This window comes from Hippocampus zosterae, chromosome 14, assembly GCF_025434085.1.
Source record: "Hippocampus zosterae strain Florida chromosome 14, ASM2543408v3, whole genome shotgun sequence".
NCBI lineage: Eukaryota > Metazoa > Chordata > Actinopteri > Syngnathiformes > Syngnathidae > Hippocampus > Hippocampus zosterae.
The window spans coordinates 7,635,138-7,654,783 of record NC_067464.1 but is presented as its reverse complement, the minus strand read 5'-3'; the positions used below and the strand labels follow the sequence as shown (position 1 = coordinate 7,654,783).

At 40.2% G+C, this 19,646-nt stretch overlaps 2 protein-coding genes, 1 long non-coding RNA gene and 1 other non-coding gene across 5 annotated transcripts in view; 3 read left to right on the top strand and 1 right to left on the bottom strand.

Annotated features, from left to right (window-relative positions):
* LOC127614978 (uncharacterized) overlaps nucleotides 1-19,646 on the bottom strand; it is a 289,388-nt gene that overhangs the window by 22,389 nt on the left and 247,353 nt on the right. The gene's annotated exons all lie outside the window — the stretch shown is intronic.
* Nucleotides 15-2,068, top strand: LOC127614975 (protein CLN8-like). Its single transcript, XM_052086464.1, has 2 exons — nucleotides 15-782; nucleotides 1,661-2,068. The coding sequence occupies exons 1-2, from the start codon at nucleotides 246-248 to the stop codon at nucleotides 1,982-1,984; spliced, it is 861 nt and encodes a 286-aa protein (XP_051942424.1). The 5' UTR covers nucleotides 15-245; the 3' UTR covers nucleotides 1,985-2,068.
* The window catches only part of arhgef10 (Rho guanine nucleotide exchange factor (GEF) 10), a 37,658-nt gene continuing 22,286 nt past the window's right edge, over nucleotides 4,275-19,646 (top strand). Inside the window, exons 1-14 of one of the 2 annotated variants that reach the window (XM_052086449.1) lie at nucleotides 4,275-4,454; nucleotides 7,692-7,800; nucleotides 12,341-12,688; nucleotides 14,108-14,431; nucleotides 15,445-15,481; nucleotides 15,601-15,689; nucleotides 15,900-15,956; nucleotides 16,302-16,480; nucleotides 17,051-17,167; nucleotides 17,828-17,939; nucleotides 18,094-18,206; nucleotides 18,284-18,361; nucleotides 18,448-18,627; nucleotides 19,482-19,598. In XM_052086449.1, the coding sequence (XP_051942409.1) occupies nucleotides 7,764-7,800; nucleotides 12,341-12,688; nucleotides 14,108-14,431; nucleotides 15,445-15,481; nucleotides 15,601-15,689; nucleotides 15,900-15,956; nucleotides 16,302-16,480; nucleotides 17,051-17,167; nucleotides 17,828-17,939; nucleotides 18,094-18,206; nucleotides 18,284-18,361; nucleotides 18,448-18,627; nucleotides 19,482-19,598 (1,788 nt within the window). In that variant the 5' untranslated portion in view covers nucleotides 4,275-4,454; nucleotides 7,692-7,763. The remainder of the gene's footprint in view (nucleotides 4,455-7,691; nucleotides 7,801-12,340; nucleotides 12,689-14,107; nucleotides 14,432-15,444; nucleotides 15,482-15,600; nucleotides 15,690-15,899; nucleotides 15,957-16,301; nucleotides 16,481-17,050; nucleotides 17,168-17,827; nucleotides 17,940-18,093; nucleotides 18,207-18,283; nucleotides 18,362-18,447; nucleotides 18,628-19,481; nucleotides 19,599-19,646) is intronic. The other variant, XM_052086450.1, reaches the window with a different exon arrangement.
* On the top strand, nucleotides 7,856-7,929 carry trnai-aau (transfer RNA isoleucine (anticodon AAU)). Its single transcript has one exon. It is a non-coding gene; the product is annotated as a tRNA-Ile (tRNA).

Genomic DNA, 19,646 nt, shown 5'->3' with positions numbered 1-19,646 from the left:
TTGTACTGTAAATATCAATATTACAAAATGTAGAATAAGCTGTAATTAAGTGTACATATCCAAGTGTAAAACCTAATAGATGCCTTTCTCCTCCCCAACATGAGCACGCCTTGATATGCTCTGCGGAAATGCCCCCTACCCATTTCTTGATACGCTTGGATGCCTCACTCAACACACCTCCTTAAACCTTGCCGGTGACCAGAACCTCATTTCTATCAAAGTTAGTGTTCTCTTTCGTCCTGACAATGGATCCTGGGCAGAAGCTGCCTCCGTCGAATTCTACCTCCCAGGCCATGATAGAATTTCGATTCCAACTTATTGGCCTAGGTTTTGGCTTCTATGCGTCTATCTTGCTCCTCTTTCACCTCCTGTCTTCAACACTGTCACACGTGTACAACTCCTTGCAAGCTAAACAGAAGTTCTACTGGAACCATTTAGCTACCCGTTCAGTGTACGGCATCCAGAGTTTAGTAGCTGGCTTAACAGCACTCACTTGGGATTCTGAGTTGAGCAGAGACATCATGAGGGGACAGGAGAACTGGTCGTGGTTCATGATCTTCACCACCACGGGATACTTTCTCTTTGAGAATGTAGCATTTCACACCTACAATTTGGTGTTTCGGTCATTTGACCTTGCCCTGGCAATTCATCATTTATACGCGTTGTCAGCATTTGTTTGCCTGGCATTTATTTCGGATTCCGGTGGCCATTATTTGCCAGTCGTGGCTCTCCTGCTGGAGATGAGCTCGCCGTTCGTCTGCATGTCCTGGATGCTTCATAAGGTAAACTGATCTTATACGCTTCAAGTTGATGTATTTGTTACAGATATCTTTATGTGTCCCATCACAATACGGAATGACCAAAATTATTACGGTTGTCATGACCACAATCTTGCTTCAAAAATCAGGAACCCGGGGAACGAAAGCACCGTGATAATTGCAACCAAAAACAATTTTCATGCAAAAAAAAAAAATGGAAACGGTGATACCTTTGGAATGTTTTCTTTTTACTTCAATTTCAAATAGCAGAAATGTCGACAGGTTTCATGTAATATGGGAAAAAAAAGCTTGTGTGATGTGACATTGTGATGAAACCAAGATTGCCAGTACAGTAGTCTTTTGGGATTGTAATTAAAAGCAAACGGTGCTCCAACCATATTCGTGAGGATGGACTTAAGGCACATCCTATTATTCACATTTGGAAAAAACAAACAAACTGTGAATTGTTGTGTTGGTCATTTTCGTTCATCAGAAAAATCGGCTGTTTTTACCAACGAATTTGAATATTGTAGAAAAGTGAAACTCACCAACACAACATTGCATGGTATCAATTCATAAAACACATGGGAAAATACTTTTGTAAACCCAATTTCACCCAAATTTTTATATTGAGCATTCTTTTTAATTGTTTCTCATCTTCTGCTCTATGTTGAGATGCTCAAGTTGGTTTTGCTTTTCAATAGCTCAAAACCAGAAGTGTCAAACTAATTTTCATCACACACCTCAAATAACCTTTGCAGCGTTATCCTTTTTTTTTTATTTTATTTTTTTAACATACACCTGCTTAATGCAACAAATGATATTACTTTGTGTCACAACGGAAGCACTTATATATACACTATGTACTGTCAAGTTTTAATAACTTTCTCTCTTCGTGCTAGGTCGGATGGGGCAAGAGTCAACTTTGGAAAGCCAACCAATGGGTGTCGATCCACACCTTCCACATTCGCATGGTCATCACCTACTACATTTGGTGGGTATGCTTAAACCAATGGGCAGCGATCAACAACAACTTTCGCCTGGTCTTACGCCTCATCTTCTATATTGGCCTGACTCTGCTCACTTTTATCATAAATCCATTTTGGACCTACAAGAAGACCATGCAACTGTTCAACTCTCTCGCCTGGAACTTTGACCATATGATGAAACCTGGAAATATTACAGAGGATCAAGCTGACGTTGCTGTCAAACCCCATGCAAGCTGAGGAGTAGCGAGGAAGTTGCTTGACTCATTTTATAATTGGTTTCCTTACAATTTAAGTCGACTTAAACTATTTAAAAAAACAAAAAAAGATTTTTTTTTAGTTTGTGTGAACTCTGCTCGCATTTACCCGCTTTCCATTTCATCACTTGGATGCTACCTGATAAAATGATTCAACTGGCTTGTTGTATTGACTTGTTTTATAACGACATACCTTGCATAAATGCTTCCTCATCCAAGTCGCTCTGGAAATACCTCCACAAAAACCTTGGAAGAAATGTCTTTTGTCAAAATTCTTTCATCTTCAAGTCATGGCTTCACATGAGCTGCACATTCAGCTGAATAGAATAACTACTATTATTTGCGTGCGTGCGTGCACAAATAACAGTAAAAATGATCAATTTGCATGAAAAAAGAGGTCACTTCTACCATCTACAGTAGTGAATGTACAATTGCACTTTATTCTGGTACCGTAAAAAAAGGCATGAGTCACACACACACGCACGCACACGCACACACACACACGCACGCACGCACGCACGCACGCACACACACACACACACACACACACACACACACACACACACGCGCGCACACACACACACACACACATCCCCTCTGCCTCACTGTTTGGGAAAGACTGGTTTATATACCAACACTCTTGTCTCTACTGTGTTCACATTATTACAATATTTTTACCGACAGCCCTGCTTAATATAAAAATGACACTCTGTTTTACCTGTTACTTCATTCGAAGTGCATTTTTAACAGTGTTGTTTAAGAATAGAGATATTTTTTAATTAAAAATAAAGTTTCCTCTGCAGGATGCCCGGACTTCCCCTTAGAGATAGGGTAAGAAACTCGGTCATCCGGAAGGGACTCAGAATCAAGCCTGTGCTCCTCCAAATTGAGTGGAGCCAGATGGGGAGGGGGGGGGGGGGGGGGGGTTTGGGGGGGGCGGGAGTCTGGGCTTCCTAACTGAAGCTACTGCTACCATAACCTGACCCCAGATAAGTGATAGATAATAGATGGATGGATAGATGGATAAAACACTTTCCAATTCAGCTGTTAAAATCTTTATCTGTGTCCATAGAAGACTGACATTAAACAGGGCGTGACAACCGCTTCCTACAGGTATTGAGCAAAAGAACAATTATAAAACTTATGGCAGACCACCAAACAAAATTGTCACTAAAATTATACAGTATGCACTGCATGCCAGAAACGACGTTGTCAAAAATTAAGTCGCAAAATTAACTTAGTGTGAAACTTGGGCCTGTTTTCTTTTACAACAGGTATATTGAATGGCAACAGGTTACATGGACTGCACTTCACCGGGGCTAGAGGGTGCTATAGCCCCGTCAGAAATCTGTGTAGCTCCGAAAAAGTCCCTCCAGCATTGTAGAGTACAGTTCAAAATAGTATCAAATGTGTTTTTATTATTGAATATTTTTAATTGGCAAAACATGCTCGTTCTATGTATCATACTTTTACTGAGGAGAAAAAAACAATAAAAATTCCATAAATAGGAAGTTATAAAAATAAATGATCTTATTGAGGTCCTCACAAATTGGTCAATGAATGTCTGCCTTAGGAGAAAAAAAAATGTAGCGCGGATCTGACGTCAATTGGAAGTCAGTCTGACTTCCAATTTAGTCGTCCCGCCTGTCACCAGAGGTCACTGACTCACTGGCATAGTTAAATGTATAAACATACTTTTTTTTGGTCGTAAAAACGAATACGTTTAGAATGAATTAAATGTAAATGGATGATTTCCCAGAGTACACCTGATAATCTCCCAGGACACAGTGTTTGAGAAATTCGGAATCGCAGGTGAACACTCCATCATATTAAGACGTGTACCTAATGGTTAAGTTCCAACATGAAAGTGGCAAAATATAAAAAAAAAACAAATTTCACTATGACGCAGCGCACATGTGTAACCTACAACAACAATAACATATTGTTAAATAGCGCCAGAGTGTAAATCAGCACATTTTTTATCCAACTCTTTCATTGAATCTCACCAGTTTGTGGGCGTGAAGTTAATGAAATGATCATTGGGTATTAATCATTCACATAAAAACGGGAAACAGAGCGATTAGAAAGCAAGCGTGCCACTTCAGAAGATCATCCATTGATCCCAAACCTCTGGACAGCTGTGCAGTGGGGAGCCACCTCACAAGTCACGTGAGCACATTCCATTCCTGGAGAGGAAGACGTTGGCAAATTGATTGACGCGTTTATTCCTCCAATAGGCGCCTTGTGAGATCGGCCATTGACCAATCAGATACGCCCTGGATACGAGAGTTTTCCCAGGATGAAGCCAGTTTGCATCGAAGTGATTCTTGTTCAGGAGGATACCAGGAGAAAGTGTCTTGATGTCTTTTCGGCAATGCCCAACATTGCTTTTTAACGGGGACAGGATTACACTAAAGGTATCAACGGTAGCACTTGTTTGAAGTCGTGATATGGTGAGTTGAGAACGTGATTTATTGTTTATGGTAAAGTTCCATACAGCCAGCCCAAAACGCAAGAGCTGTTTTGCGAACTTTAAATGTAGGTTGTTGAAAACCTGCTAAAACTTCCCTCTTCGTTTGCAGTGCACAGTTTTGGTGTTCTAAGTCGGCGTGTTGGATCACGCCTTTAACGTGGCGCCTAAGGTTGTCAAGTTGCCAAAGCTGTCCAATAACATTACTCAGTGTCAACGTGTCCGAGTTGTAGACACTTTTTTTCAGCGCCAAGTGTTTCATTAACCACAGTGTCCCAAATAAAACAATGCCCGTGGAAAGTAATTCATTAACCATAGTGTCTCAAACAAAACGACAAAAAGGAGTAAAAAGGTAATGAAGTCTTATTCTCATTTTACTTAAGTTTTCTTGTCCTAAAAGCACATCATTTTCGTCATGTTTTGCCTCTCAAATGAGCACACCGGTGTACTTGATGCAGTACAGTATACAACTTCAAATTCAAACTGGATTTATAACATCTTACGTTCATATAAAACATAGCCGGTTTTGCTAGTACTGTAGTTATTGTCAAGTCAAGTCAACCGTATTTATAGAGCACTTTCAAACAGCCATCGCTGCATACAACGTGCTGTACATGGAGGCTGTAAATTTCCCCAGTGTGGGACAAATAAATGATATATTATCTTATCTTATTTAACATGCACAATAAACAGTAAGACAAATCGGTAATAAAGGCGGTAGAAAGCACCAAACAGTAAACTGTAAAATCAAGAACAATTATTGTAAACATAAATAAAACATATTGAAGCAAAAATAAATCAAGTTGACGTGAGTTATTCCTAAATTGAGTGAGGAAGTGTGGTCTGTTCCATGTGAAGTCTTTGGGAGCCGGCCTACTCAAGCCAACAACAAATTCAAGTAGTCATGCACAGCATTCCTGAGAGAGCAGGCTGCCAAGCTCCAGTCTTCTGGAATATATGTCTTTACAGGCAGTCAAAAAATATATAAATAATAAAATACATTTTTCCCCAATTTCTCAGTTTTTGTCGTCATAAAAATGTAATTTCATCTTCTCAACAATGGTATAAATGTTACAGTCACCAGTGATTTGTCTGTTGCCATTGATGCTCACACCACACACTTGTCGAAGTCTCCACTGTTGATTTGTTTAGCAAATCACCATGGTGGCTTTGCTGTTACGTCATATGTTCAAATGCAACATGTTCAAGATATCCTTGCGACAAGAAAACTAGAATCCTAAAAATAAACCAGACATAAATTTACCGTACTTGAACCTACGGGTTCAATTATGAACCCTGTAGGGTAGATCACGAAAAGTTGGAACAAAAATTGACACCGACACAGTGTCGGTTACTATCCAAAGAACAAATAAGTAGGGCTTGGTGATTGTATGGTTGAGAAAATCTGATTATTTTAGGGGTTTTAAACACACGAGAACAATTTGTCTGTATTAGACCAAGAAGTCAGATATTTTCTTGACTGAAGTAGCTCAGCGATCCTAACATGTAATCACATGCTCAGCTGAGTCTGTCATCAACCATGGGGTGGATTGATGTTGTCTTTTGCTCCTTTCAGTTTTTTTACTTTTGACTTTTTTTTTTTTCCTACAATGGTGGTCATGCACAGCAAAGGTTTATGTTCAGATGGTTGTCTTATGGAAAGGTGATTTTTTTTTCTTTGACAAAGAAGTAAGGCAACACAAATCACAAAATAGACAAATGTATTTTAGCTGTTTTCCATTTCCCAAAATTTAAAAATATGCATGTTCGGTTGAAATTGTCCATACAAAACAAATGTACAAAAAAATGTACCCCCAACTCTGACCCAGTCTTCTGGTGAAGGCTCCAGCTTACCCGTGACCTGAGCACATGCGTAATACCAAATAAATAGATGGATGCGTTTTCATATGGTTCATAATAATGTGTCTAGTGATTTGTCATCCTCAGTTTTGTTTGGTAATGTCATAGCTCACTCTCTCCCCCTCTGCCTCCGTTGTAAAAACTGCTTTGCCTCCGGCCGTGTGGACTCTACCTGAAAGTGTTAAGATAAGATAAGATATCCTTTATTCATCCCACACTGGGGAAATTTACAGCCTCCAGCAGCAAGAATGTATGTAGAAAGAAGAAAGAAGAAAGAGAAAAATCAACAAACATCTTTCAATTAAATGCAATATGAACACAAAATTAGCATTAGCAGTAGCACTGTCCACCAGTCACCCAACTCTCTGCAGACACAGGCCCCGTGTTCACATTCTCCCTCCTGGCCTTGTGCCCTGTGCCTGGGGCAGAGGACAGAAAAGCGGAGGATTTCACATTGCTCGCAGACAAAACAAGCTTTCAGACCTATCTTGGTGGCTGTGTCCCCTCCTTGTAGCTTTGTTTTCAACATAACTGGACAACCGGGGACTTATGTCGTATTGTGCTGTATGAATTCATGAATAAAATGGGCATCATACATACCTCTACAATGGCGGTTTTATGCTACAAGCATGATGAAGTCATAGCCTTGTACCGGTAATCTATTCTTGAGGGTAGCATGATTTTTTTTTTCTGTTGTTGTTAAAGGCCTACAACAGAAAGTGTTACCTCTGGCTGTGAATCAACAAAGACTGTGTTGGTGAGGAATGCAGTGGCTGTCATGCCCATGCAGGTCTAAATTAACATTGCTCTAGTCTCTTGTTAGCTTGCGTAAGGGCTCACTTCCCGTGAGCCCTAAAATTACTACATTGACCGTTGGTCCTTAAATGCTTATTATTTGCTTTTTAAAAGGTAAAAATTTAAGGAATCAGTTATTTAAAATATGCTTTGACAAACTGGGGAGAAGAGATAGAGAAGTGTTGGTGGAAGACCTGAAACGACTTTGCCTCATTTGGTGTGGCTCCAGTTGAGTAAACTTACACGTATGGTCCCCATACTATTTAACTATTCATTGTAATGGTTGTCAATCAAAGACAAGACTTCACACTATTGTGCAATTTGCATGAAAATGTGTAAACCACAACTCAATGCTTGTGTCAACTGTACTGCATGATAGTACAAGCTCTTCTTTTGTTTTCATTCATCCACTGATTTATGTGAATTAGCACTGGTTGGCATTCTGCTGTTGACACGCAGATTTCAGAATGGAGCCCAGCATGAACACTTTTAGACTCAGTGGAAGTGACCATCTGTTTTGCCTCCTTATTATAGGTCCTCTTGTCTTTCTTCTCATTTCCTTTAGGAATGTTTGTGCGCATAGCTGATTCCCTGCACGCTGTCTGGACTGAGCTTGTACAGCAGAAGAGCTTTAAAGATGGATATGGAAGAATTTCCTCCCCCGCCTGCTGAAAGTGAGTTCAACAGCACTCCCTCAGAAAAGCTCACACAGACCATGCAGGTTATCATGGCCGGTTAGCTCAGTTGGTTAGAGCGTGGTGCTAATAACGCCAAGGTCGCGGGTTCGATCCCCGTACGGGCCAAAGTTTTAGTGGAGGTACTTTAGTTTTAAAAGTGCACTAAAACGTTAATAAGGTAACAAACACTGATTGAAAGTCACTCCCGATCTTGTGTAAGGTCTTTTAGAATAATCAAAACATGCAACTTTAGGAATACATTCCAACCTTGTCATCTTTGAGAGAAAGATTACCGGTACTAGCCCTGCCACTATAAATTCTATATCAACTCAATGAATAAAATTTACACAATCTTTTTTTTTTCCTGACTTGACAAATGGCTATCTATATGTGTGATATTTTACATACGTCATCATCATTCCTTTCGTCTCCTGTCAGTCACCTTGTGTACTTGCTGCTGTGCTTGTTGGCACTCACATGCACTCATACAATGTTTAAGTTTGAGTTGCATGTTTCACGTCAATTCATAGGAACACAAATACGTTTTTTTAGAAAATGTTATCGTGACAGGCATAAAAATTACAGCTTGAACTAGTTTTATTCACCCCTTTGTGGACAGCTACATGTCATCTTTTGCTGGGATGAGTCCTTGCAATGCAAACACGGACAATGCCACTCCACTGTGTAATGAAGGCAGACGATCGAGGGAGTTACAAGAGTAAAATGTGCTGCGTGTACACGAGACAATGTGCCTCAGTGTTTAACTGAATGCTGCTTCACTACACAGATCGACTAAACACGGCATTCAGGAATAGACACAGGCCAGAGAAATCGCCAGCTGGTCACTCACTTGTACAGTTCTTAAGATTTAGTGTTGTTAACTATTACTGTCATTTCGAATGGGTGGTTCTCAGAAAACATGGTCCAGGAATGTGACATGAGAACCCCAAAATGAACTTTTTCAAATGAACTTTTTCAAAACCAGTTAAACATGAAATATGCTTAAAATCAATCCTTCCTGCAGTCTGCTATGAATAAATGAAGATTGCTTGCAAGAAATGTTTGCATGCCCTGATCTCCTCTATTGTTTCATGTTGGACCTTTTGGTACGTGGGCACCAAAGATTGTGAGCACCGAAGTAACAAAAAAAATAAAATAAAATGAATAAATTTGAACAGCTTTCCTACATTCATACAAAGATATTCTGTTGGTACAAATTATCAATATGTTTAGAATTTTCTACCAAATGGTGAACAATGACCATCATGCTTGGTTGTTCCATTTCTGCGCCTTTCAGCAGACTCATGCACAAAAATACACTCCAAAAAATGTGTGTAACTAGCACAAAAAATGTTATCCCATTGATTTTTATCATGCCGTTGTAAAAACAGCCTATTTAGATCGTACTCAACTGACCCTTTTTTTGTGCAGCATCATTAGGCCAAATTCAATTTAAAAAATCAAGTTCTGTTCTATTCCAGATCCACTATTTGTCTTCGTATCCTCAAAAAGAGTTTACCAGGGAAATAATGTCCTTCACACTCGGTGAACCAGTAGATATGCTTTGTCTTCGTTCCACAATCACCATTAGGAGCAAACAGGTGGGAAAAAAATGACTGATAACATCTCTGCTTGCAGGTTTTCTATTTTCACAAACCTTGAATGTGATAAAGATTGACACAGGGTCAGAGTGTTGACCTGTGGCACTATTCATCGTCAGTGTTTGAGCACCGTGACTACAAGGTGGAACAACCACCTGACAAAGTGTGAGGGACTTTCAGCAGTAATTCAAAGATGGATGCATGGCTGTGTAAGGGACTTCAAAGCCTCCGGCTTTCGAGCTGCGAGTTCAGATTTACTTGCCTGCAAGCAGTGTGCCACTTAGGCACGGAGGCGCGGCAAGCTTCACCTTTTTGATGTGGTTCATTTCATGGTAATGGCATGGAAAGAAGACATTACCAGCCACCTAATAAAATAAAATTACTCAAATGTGTAAAAAAGAAGATGGTTAGGGTCATGTGTCTCAAGGAATGATGAAAGAACAGAGTGAAACATTTCCAGCGGGAGGTAAGGGAAGCTGGGTAAGAATAGTCCATTAAATAAGAAAAACATGAGCAAAGTGGGACACGGAGTAACCATTTGAATTTGTGAAATGCTTTGAAGTGCTCCTGCAAATGAGTACCAGTGCCAAAACAGCTTTTGTTCGGAGATAGCTGATGCTGTCACGGAATGTAAGGTTCACATTTCCTGAGCAGGTTTATGGCATTTAAGAATACTGGTCCAGTCTTGCATGAAACGAGCTGCCTCTGAAAATATTGCAAAGAGGCCAGGCCGTGCAGAGACGGTAGGAGTGAGCAGTTACACACACCCAACCTAAGAGCGAGGCAGATGAGAGAAATTGAGTCAATGTTGTAACTTATTCACAGCACGCTTTTGCAAATGAATTTTTGCCGATCCTTTGATTCACGTGTACTGTTCGAAATGATTAATGTACACTGTCCTACAAACAAAATAACAACAACAATATTGCAACATGGTGACAGTGGGTACTAGTTAGCCCCCAAAGACAACATGAGTAGCCCATGGGTCTGTTCTCAAAATATATTACCAGCGATGGGGCACTGTGACTTCCCAAAAATGTGCATTCATTCATTCATTTGTTTGTTGATTTCAACGATAGATATTGTTTTTGTTCAGCGGCGAAAAATTAGCAGTTTTTATTTTTGCAAATATTTTAATAAAAAGGGTATTTTAGAGCTATAATATAAATATCGTGATACCAACCCATATGAGTGCTCCCTACCTGGAATATGGAAAACATGTAGCTTTATGACTTATTACAACATTAATGTGGATGAGAAAAGTTTTTGAAGAACCATCATTCCACCTAAAATCTAAAATGGTCCAAAAGAGAGGAAGAATGTCCCCCAGAAGTGATGCAAAATAAGCGTTACTTCATACATTACTTCATACATACGCATCGTTTAACGCGGTGTCACAGAGCGTTTGCCCATCATAACCTTGCACCCAATCGAAACTTAACATGCTAATGTTTAAATTGGTCGATTGATTCAACTCACCTAAGTTAGTGTAGATTCAAGGTTTTATGATGACCACAGTTTGATCTTTGGAACGCATTATTTCTGCCTGCATTGATGTAGGTCGCCCAGATCCCAGAATAAATTCTGTTTGACCTCTGAGTTCCACTGTACTAGTTTTAGTAGTCATAATAATAATAATAACAACGACTAACTATATATTTAAAAAATGCAACCAGAATAATTAAAGCAGATGGCTTAAACATGAAGGGCCAGAGTCCTTTAAAAGATAATGAGATGTTGACAAGGTAAACTGAAGCACATGCCACGTTGTTGTGAGGGAAATTAAACACCCGGTGCAAAGTTGGAATTTTGTGTTATCTTTGGGAATGTATTCAGGAGGTGAGAGTCATAATGTGGATTATAACACAATCAAGCCATGACCGCAGAAAAATGAAGACTGAGCAGCGCTTGCTTGAAAAAGTGGGAGACCTGTAATATTAGAGTATAGGGCCAGATATTGACACATTTGTCATCCTGCAGTATTCTCCTCTTTGTCTGACTTAGTTTTGAATGTCACAAATGTTGCTCCCGTTTATTAAACCAAGATTAATCAACAACCGCTGCACTCCTTTCCCCTCACAGCTGTGTATTTGGCTGGCCTCATTGCTGTGTGGAAACTGGAAAGATATTAGTTGCGGCCTTCCAGTTTGTTGCCGAGTGAGCGCTCTGATGCGATTGCGATTCCTTGAATCATTAACTCAGTCAGCTCCAAACCTAATCTGCTTTTTTTGGAGCTACAGTATATTATCTTTGGGGTGAGAAAATTCACTGTTCTTGTTAACCCCACCCTTAATTATAAGTCTGTGCGTAGCTCTTAAATGGACAGAAATAGAGCGACCAGGCATTAAAGTTATTTTTGAAAAACCCATTTGATTATTTTCACATGTATTTTTCCGACAAAGCATTTAGTCATGTTGCATTTGATCTCATATGTTTAGATTTGTTAATTTGCTGTTCAAATCAAATTCAAAGCACTCACTTGCTTTGGTGGCTTTTACTTTGATGTTATGTCTGAAGCCTCTTGACTTTTGACACTGATTGTGTTCTGAACAATTTTTATGCTCCAAAATGGCCTTTGTTTGATGACAAGTCCTGAAAATCCACACAGGGATTGAACCCATGACTTGGCACCACACTCTTAGACTCGAACCAACTGAGCTCAATGGCCATTTGGAAAGTCCATAAAATTCACTTTGTGGGTCGGGCAAGTGTCTTCCATACAGCCGGCAAAATTTGTACTCGGGCAAGAGTGCTGTTGTGACTCAATAATCGAGAAAGTTACTTGAGTAAATGTGCCGGAGAAAATATATAGGTGGTTGTTACCAACCTCTGATTAAAAAAATATTGATAATTATAGTTATACTTCATTTCTTTCTAATCGATATCTGCTGTTATACGCCTTCATATTTTGGAATCATTTATATTTCTAAATGCAGTTTTGGATGAAGACGAAGATGAAGGGGAAGCCTTTGACTTTGATGACAGTGGCGATGACATCCTTGAGGTTGACCGGCCACCCCCTAAGCCCAGCAACAAGGATCAGAGTTGCAGAGACCTTGTGTGTCATCCGGCAGAGGGTGTTAGCCCCAGTCTGGCCCCCCACTTACATTCCAATTTACCTGACACGCCTCCCTCAGCGGAATCATCCGAATGCCGGTTCTTGACAGCTGTTGAAGCAGCAGAAGATGTCCCGTCTACTGCTGAGGGGACTGAGGAGAACCAGCTAGATTTACCATTGCCTCCTCCACCCGAGGATGTTCTAGAAAACGATGCTAAAAGAACAGGTTTGTGTCACACAAATTGTTGTTAATAATACAGTACTTTCTTTGATATGCGTCTTCTAAATATAAAAGTCACTATCTTATGAGTGTTTGACAATTAGTCATTGTTGTTCATGTTCCCTTGATTTGTTTTGATTAGTTATCTGGATAATCCTAAAGAGGGGGTGGTGTATTTCTCTCCTGACACCTTGTATCACTGACTGCCTGCTGCTGGACTGGTTCTGGTTTCTGTCACTAACAGTTGGCAGCGGCAGGCAGCAGCAGTTGGGGCCGGTTTGTAGTATTTCTAGTGAAGGAATGTAATGCAAGGCAGAGCCTCACCAGAGACTCATCATCTCTAACTTGCACCATTTCTTGATTAAGTCATTCACTCCCAAAGACATTTTTAAACGTCTTTTCAGACTTGGTCTAGAATTGGCTGGTACTGAATGAGTTTAATACTGTCAACCTGGAGAGGGTATTCCCGCCTTTTCCAAGGTCTCAGATTTGGAGGGGCTGATTTTCATCCCAGACCCTTCGCACTCTGCTGCAAACTGCTCTGGTGAGAGTTGAAAGTCACGGCGTGAAGAAGCCAGCACATCATCTGAAAAAAAAGTGATGTAATTCTTAGATCACTAAACTGCACACCCGCACCACCTTGGTTACGCCTAGAAATTCTGTGCATAAAAGTTATAAATGGAATCTGCTTACAAAGGGCAACCTTGACGGAGTCCAACCCTCAACGGAAACAGATTTGAAACTCTGACACGGGTCGTACAGGGTTCAAACAGCCCGTACTAGGATATCTGTTACGCCATATTCATGAAGCGCCCTGCACAAGATTCCCCCGGGCGACACGGTTGAACGCTTTCTCCAGTCCACAAAGCACATGTAGACTGGTTGAGCGAACTCCCCCCATGCACCCTCGAGCACCCTCCCGAGGGTATAGACCTGGTGCACTGCTCCACTGCCAGGATGAAAACCACACTGCTCCTCCTAAATCTGAGATTCAACTTGCTGATGGAGCCTACTCTCCACCACCCCTAAATAGACCTCACTCTATTAATACATGCTGCTGAAATGCTGCCTCCATGACAAAGACAATAATATTAATCCTTCAATATTGTTATGGTTGTAAGAAATAGTATGCTTACACCATATTTTGAGGCAATATTAAATTTCATCTAGCTAAAATATGTAACCGAGCAATGCATTAAGTGTTGTATTTTGAAAGTAGACTTCTCATTATAAGCTCATATTTACATTTCTAATGAATGTAAAATGAATTTTTGGGACACATTTTTACACTTACTTTGCAACCCCTGAATGTGACAAGTGACCATAATCGGCCAAACCTAACACGACACGAAGCCTATCTTCATGTCATTTTATCGTTTATGATGCCACCATTTTATCTCCTAACTATGTGTTTCCTCACATCAGCGAGTGAACAGCAGGAAGCGTCCAGCGATGTCCAAAGTCTCCCAAAGAGCTCCTCCAAAGTCAATCCCTACTCTGTGATCGACATCACTCCTATTGAGCCGCAGCACCACGAGCAGCAGGATTGCTCCTCTCCTCCACCTGAACCAGTAGAGCCCACGGAACAAGTTGGAGAATCCCCGGATACCCGCTGCAGCTCCGGTGGCATCACCTCAGGCTATTCCATACCAGTGCCCTGCGGCTATGCGACTCCGTCTGGCGTACCGCTCATCACGCCTGCGTACACCACACCTGTCATCATTCGGCACCTCTCTGTGGATGAGGATGGTAAAAATCAATTCAAAGTTTTTTTCTTATTTTTCTCTCATTTTTTTTCTAGTCAGGCAAGGGCATGGTCAGCACCAACCGGGATCTAGGAGCCCCTCAAAATGGTGTACGATCGTTTTAATTAAAGATGCCTTTACAATCCAGCCACACTATTGAAGAAAAAATTTCAAATGAAAGCATTATTTTTCGGCTTCAAGTGCCAGACTTGCTATTGTCAAAGGTCATTTCATTTTCTGCCAAGGGGTCAAATTCCTCTCAGCCTGCACAAAGACCTACCGGTACATACTGTAGCCAAGGTCACGGCACACAAGTGCTTACTCACCTTTCATTGCGCCCCACTTTTCCACTCTCTCACTTCGTTTTTCCTCTAGCCTTGCCACATGGAAATCTATCCTAATTTTAGCTCCCTGCCATAATGTTTTGGCATTGAATATTTTGTTGTTTCCTGATAGACTGGCATGCTGTAGAGTCAGCTTCGAGTGAAAGTCATTTAAAGTTACACCAAATCAAACCATTTGACATCATTATTACAAGACAGTCAGACATGCCTTGTTTACCATATTTATTTGATGCACATATGGTATATCTTTACATAGAGTTGACCCAGTGAAATATGTGAAAACACCATCTGTCGAGAGAATGGCAGGGCACTCGGAGAGCGCCGGCCTTTACTTAAACCCAAAGCACTAATTTAACTTTTCCGCCTCAAAATGAAATACGAGCTCACTTGTTCCAGCCCTAAACAAGCTTTGTTGGAAATTTCACTTCACTTTTTTCTGGCTCTGCTGCAAGGCAAAGTGGAATTTTTAGTGACACCGTGCGGCACATTTTACAAGTACAGCATTCCTGTGAAAGCCCAGTTGCAGTATGGACCTGGTTTGTGTCACAGTATCTCCAATATGTATGCACTGGCCAGTGAGTTGGATAATCTCCAATTTAGACGAGCAGCTATGGTTCAAATCTGTCTAAGAAGTGCATGCTTTTACCACATTTGCTCCATTCTTTCCCTACAGTCACAGTGATTCGGACCGGGAACATTACCGCTGACAGGTGTGTGTTTGAAACATTGCCATTTGATTCCGTAACTCTCATAACCGTTGCAGTTAATACACTTCTGTTTCTGAAAGATGAAAAGACTGACTGATGGATTTGTTTCAATGTCTTCCAAGTGTTTTCAGTGAAGATATCCCACCTATTAGAGAGGAGGATGCTCTGGCAAAGTGGGCATCGGATCCTGCAAATACTTCATGGATGGAAAGTAAGTACTGCACAAAACAGTGTCATTTTCTGTCCTTAGACACAGTTGTTGCTCTTCCTTCAGACTGTTTCACTTTGTTTCAAAATTTGTCTGAGGTCTTAGACCTCCTTCCTTTTTTTATTGAGGAAGCAAACCACTGGGGACATCCAGTCATGGTTGTGAATTAGGAGCGTTACGTTGCAGCTCATGATTCCTGCTTTATGCTTTTAGACCCTGATGAGGTGATTTACGATGATGTTCCGAGGGACAACTCTGACTCCAATACAGGTATTTCATGTCTACATCATTTTTTTACAAGTTATGTGAACAACTTCAATTACATTGCACCTCTTCTTTAATTTTAGTTTCATTTTGTAATCAAATTTTAGTTTTATTGCCTAATCTAAACAAATGCTGTTTTCGCCTGTAACTGCAACCCATAAGCTGCCAAATAGAAAAAAATACCTGCAAATTAAAACATTGTTTCCCTTAACAATGCATATTGAGAGTCAATTTCAATTAAACTAGAACCCCTTTTGCTCAAGATGTTTCATATCGCTTCACTATTTTAGTAGAGATAATACTGTTATGTATTTTACTTTACACATCCTGATTTCTTCTCCGCTCACACAGAACCGGATGAGATGATTTATGACGACGTGGAGCTCGGTGAGGAAGGAGGTGATCTCGACAATGGCTGGAGCTCGAGTGAGTTTGAAAGCTACGATGAGGCGAGCGATGGGGAAGGGCGCTCTGAGAATGGCCTGCCAGTTGCCTTCATGAGGGGGAAGCCCGCCCAGACAAAGACCCATGTGGGTACCACAATTACTGGACTTACTCAGCCTTTTCTTTCCTGTTACTGTTTCAACAGGAAAAATAGCTAAGAAAAATTTCGAGTGTATGTTTGGATTTGAAATGCACATCTACTGAAACATGTACAGTATATGAACGTATCAGCCACACATTCTGATTTATTTTTTACCCATTATTCTACACCCCTTAAATTACATGGAAATTAATATTATTAATTAAATTATTTGAATTCAATAAAAAATACAGAATAATATTTTGTTACATTTATTTTTAAAGTTATTCATGTTGATAATATACTTTTATTTTACTACTAATGTTAATCTCTGATTTGGTGGGAAAAAAATCATAGGGAAATCAGAGTTTGGAAAAAAGTACCCGCAAAAAAAAAGCACTTTTTAAATTTAAATATCAAAAGCATATACTTTTCTTTTGTTTTGTTATTCATTATAATTCTGACTGTGTTCAAACATAAAATGACCAAATATTTGGGTTTGCTGCAGAGCACACTTGCCAAGCGTCATCAGTATCTTATCTTATCTTATCTTAATGCTTGCTTTGCTTTTGTTTAGCTCTCTCAAGATCTGAGCCGTTTGAAAGAACACTATGAGAAAAAGATGAAAGATCTAATGGCAAATACAGTGGGAACTGTCGAGCTGCAGCAGCTCAAACAGAAACACGAGCAGAAGGTAAACGAGCTGCAGCTCGCCTCGCCTGTCTTGTGTTCCACTAGTTTCAAACTTTTTTTTAACTCTCAGTCTGGATGACTTGACTGTGAGCATCTGTAACTGACCCTGTGGTACGCCTCTCCTGCACGAATGTCATTGGTTTGTGTTAGTGGTGGTAGTGGTGGTGGGTTCGCCTCATTGACTGATGCACTGGCTACTCTCATCATTATGAATCCCACTGAAGGTTCAAAAGCTGTGTTGCCTAGTTATATACGTATTGTTTTACAGTGAACTGGGGCACGAGTTCATTTAGCTGCCAGAAACTTAATCAGATAATTAGAACCTTTGATTCAACCCTCCTCAATGATAGCATATACAAATCAAAGTTCAAAACCTGCAGGAACAAATTTAGAGGCACTTAATGCCAGATAAGGAAGTCTTTGTTACACTTATCAGATGTCCCAGTTACTGTGTCGTTCTCTGCTGTGTGTTACTTGCTGCCATTCTATATTAGCGTCCAGATTTTAACAACACTCCTACTCTGTGTGTTGCATTACGCTCAGTAGCACTTGGGCTACATGTACTAAACTTTCAAAGTGCAGTCATCGGTTTGGGTAGAATGTATACCATTTGAAGTTGTGTTTTAAAAACGGCTGATTATGTTTTTGTCCCACTTTTAAGATGCAAAAGTTGGTGAAAGCAGCTAAAGAAGGGACCAAAGATGGGCTTGAGAAAACCAAAGCCGCAGTTAAGAAGGGACGTTCTTTCATCAAAACCAAGTCTTTCTATAATGGTAAGTAAATTGTAAAAATGAATATGCCCTAGTTTAGTCCTTTTTGCAATTATGCAGTTTGTCCCACGTTTTACAGCATTTGTTTTTCTTTCTTGACAGTTCATTCTATTAAAATCATATTTCTTTTTTTGTTGTTGTCTTCATGACGATTTAGAGAGGAAGTCTACCTGTTTGGAAGATGAGGAGTCTGAACTTTTCATTGAGGTGGATTGTTTTAACATTGAGCCAATTTTGGGTCCAGCCCCAGAGGGGCTGTCACAGCAACAAGTAAGCAAAATGCGATTTAGTTCCCATTTTCGTAAAACGACCAATTTAAAAACTATAATAAAAACTGTCCCCTACAGCTGGTGAGACGATGTATACTGGGCTCTATATTGGAGAGTGAGAAGAACTATCTTGATGCATTGAAGAGAATATTAGAGGTATACCAGGACAGAAGCAACAATTTGTCTGTGTTGTGTGATGCACTTGATTGCATTTACACGTAAAATGATTTTTGCTCTTGCAGCACTATGAAAAGCCCTTGTCCCAGATTGAGCCGAGGTTACTGAGCGACAGGAAACTGAAGATGACCTTCTACAGAGTGCGAGAGATCCTGCAGTGCCACTTCCTGTTCCAGATTGCTCTGGCAAGTCGAGTCGCAGAATGGGACAGTCTGGCGATGATCGGTGATGTCTTCGTAGCCTCGGTAAGCTTGGAATCGAGACAAAGTACTGTAAAGCAGAGCTACGAGCAGCTATAAAGGGCCCCCGCAACCCTGCCCACATCGTGGTACTGGCATGTTGGTGTACTGGCACATAAGACAGTAACCCTCTAAAATGTAAATATTTTAGCCACCTTGCGTGTGTTCAACGTTCCACCCATGTTTATCCCCGCAAAAATAGTATCCTTTTTTTAAATTTGAAGGCAGGCGGGTTAAGCATCTAAGTGGGCAAAAGTATGACCCCTGTAAATATGAAAATAATGGGACTAAATTGTACATTCATATACAATACATTTTAGGGTATGGTTCCCAAAATCTTTTTTTGTACATCTCGGGCTTCTAGGTGTGCCTTCCAATATTTGTACTGAAACAGGGCTCTGTTAACCACTTGTAGGAGGTGCTACAGACCCACATTTTTTGGACCCATTGATGGAACCTCTAAAATATAAAAAAAACTTCCCCAGGCCCGGTGTGTCGTCCAAGTTTTACTTTTCGTTCATGTTTAGTGACAAAATAAATGTGATTCTTTGAGGACAAGGATATTTTTTACAGAAAAAAATAGGGGCCTTGCAGCACTAATTAAACCAATGGCTATATAAATAATAATGTACTGTTAAAAAAAACTATTCATTTGTCACAGTAATTCCTGTGCAACACATAGCATTAACTCCATTCGTCTGATTTGCGCTCACATTTTTTTAAACCACTGTTCTTCCTGAAGACTATTCCACCCTGAGAGGCAGTAATGTGCAACAGGAAAGGTCGAGTTCTTGTTGTGGTGAACACAGGAAGAAGGAAGAAACACTTATTTGCTATTGCTATTTTGCCTATTTCAACAGTTCTCAAAGTCGATGGTGCTGGATGCCTACAGTGAGTATGTGAACAACTTCAGTACGGCAATGTCAGTCGTGAGAAAAACTTGTGCATCAAAACCTGGCTTCCTGGAATTCCTAAAGGTAAGATATTTAAGTACTTATCATTTTGACATTAAAAACGTTATTTGC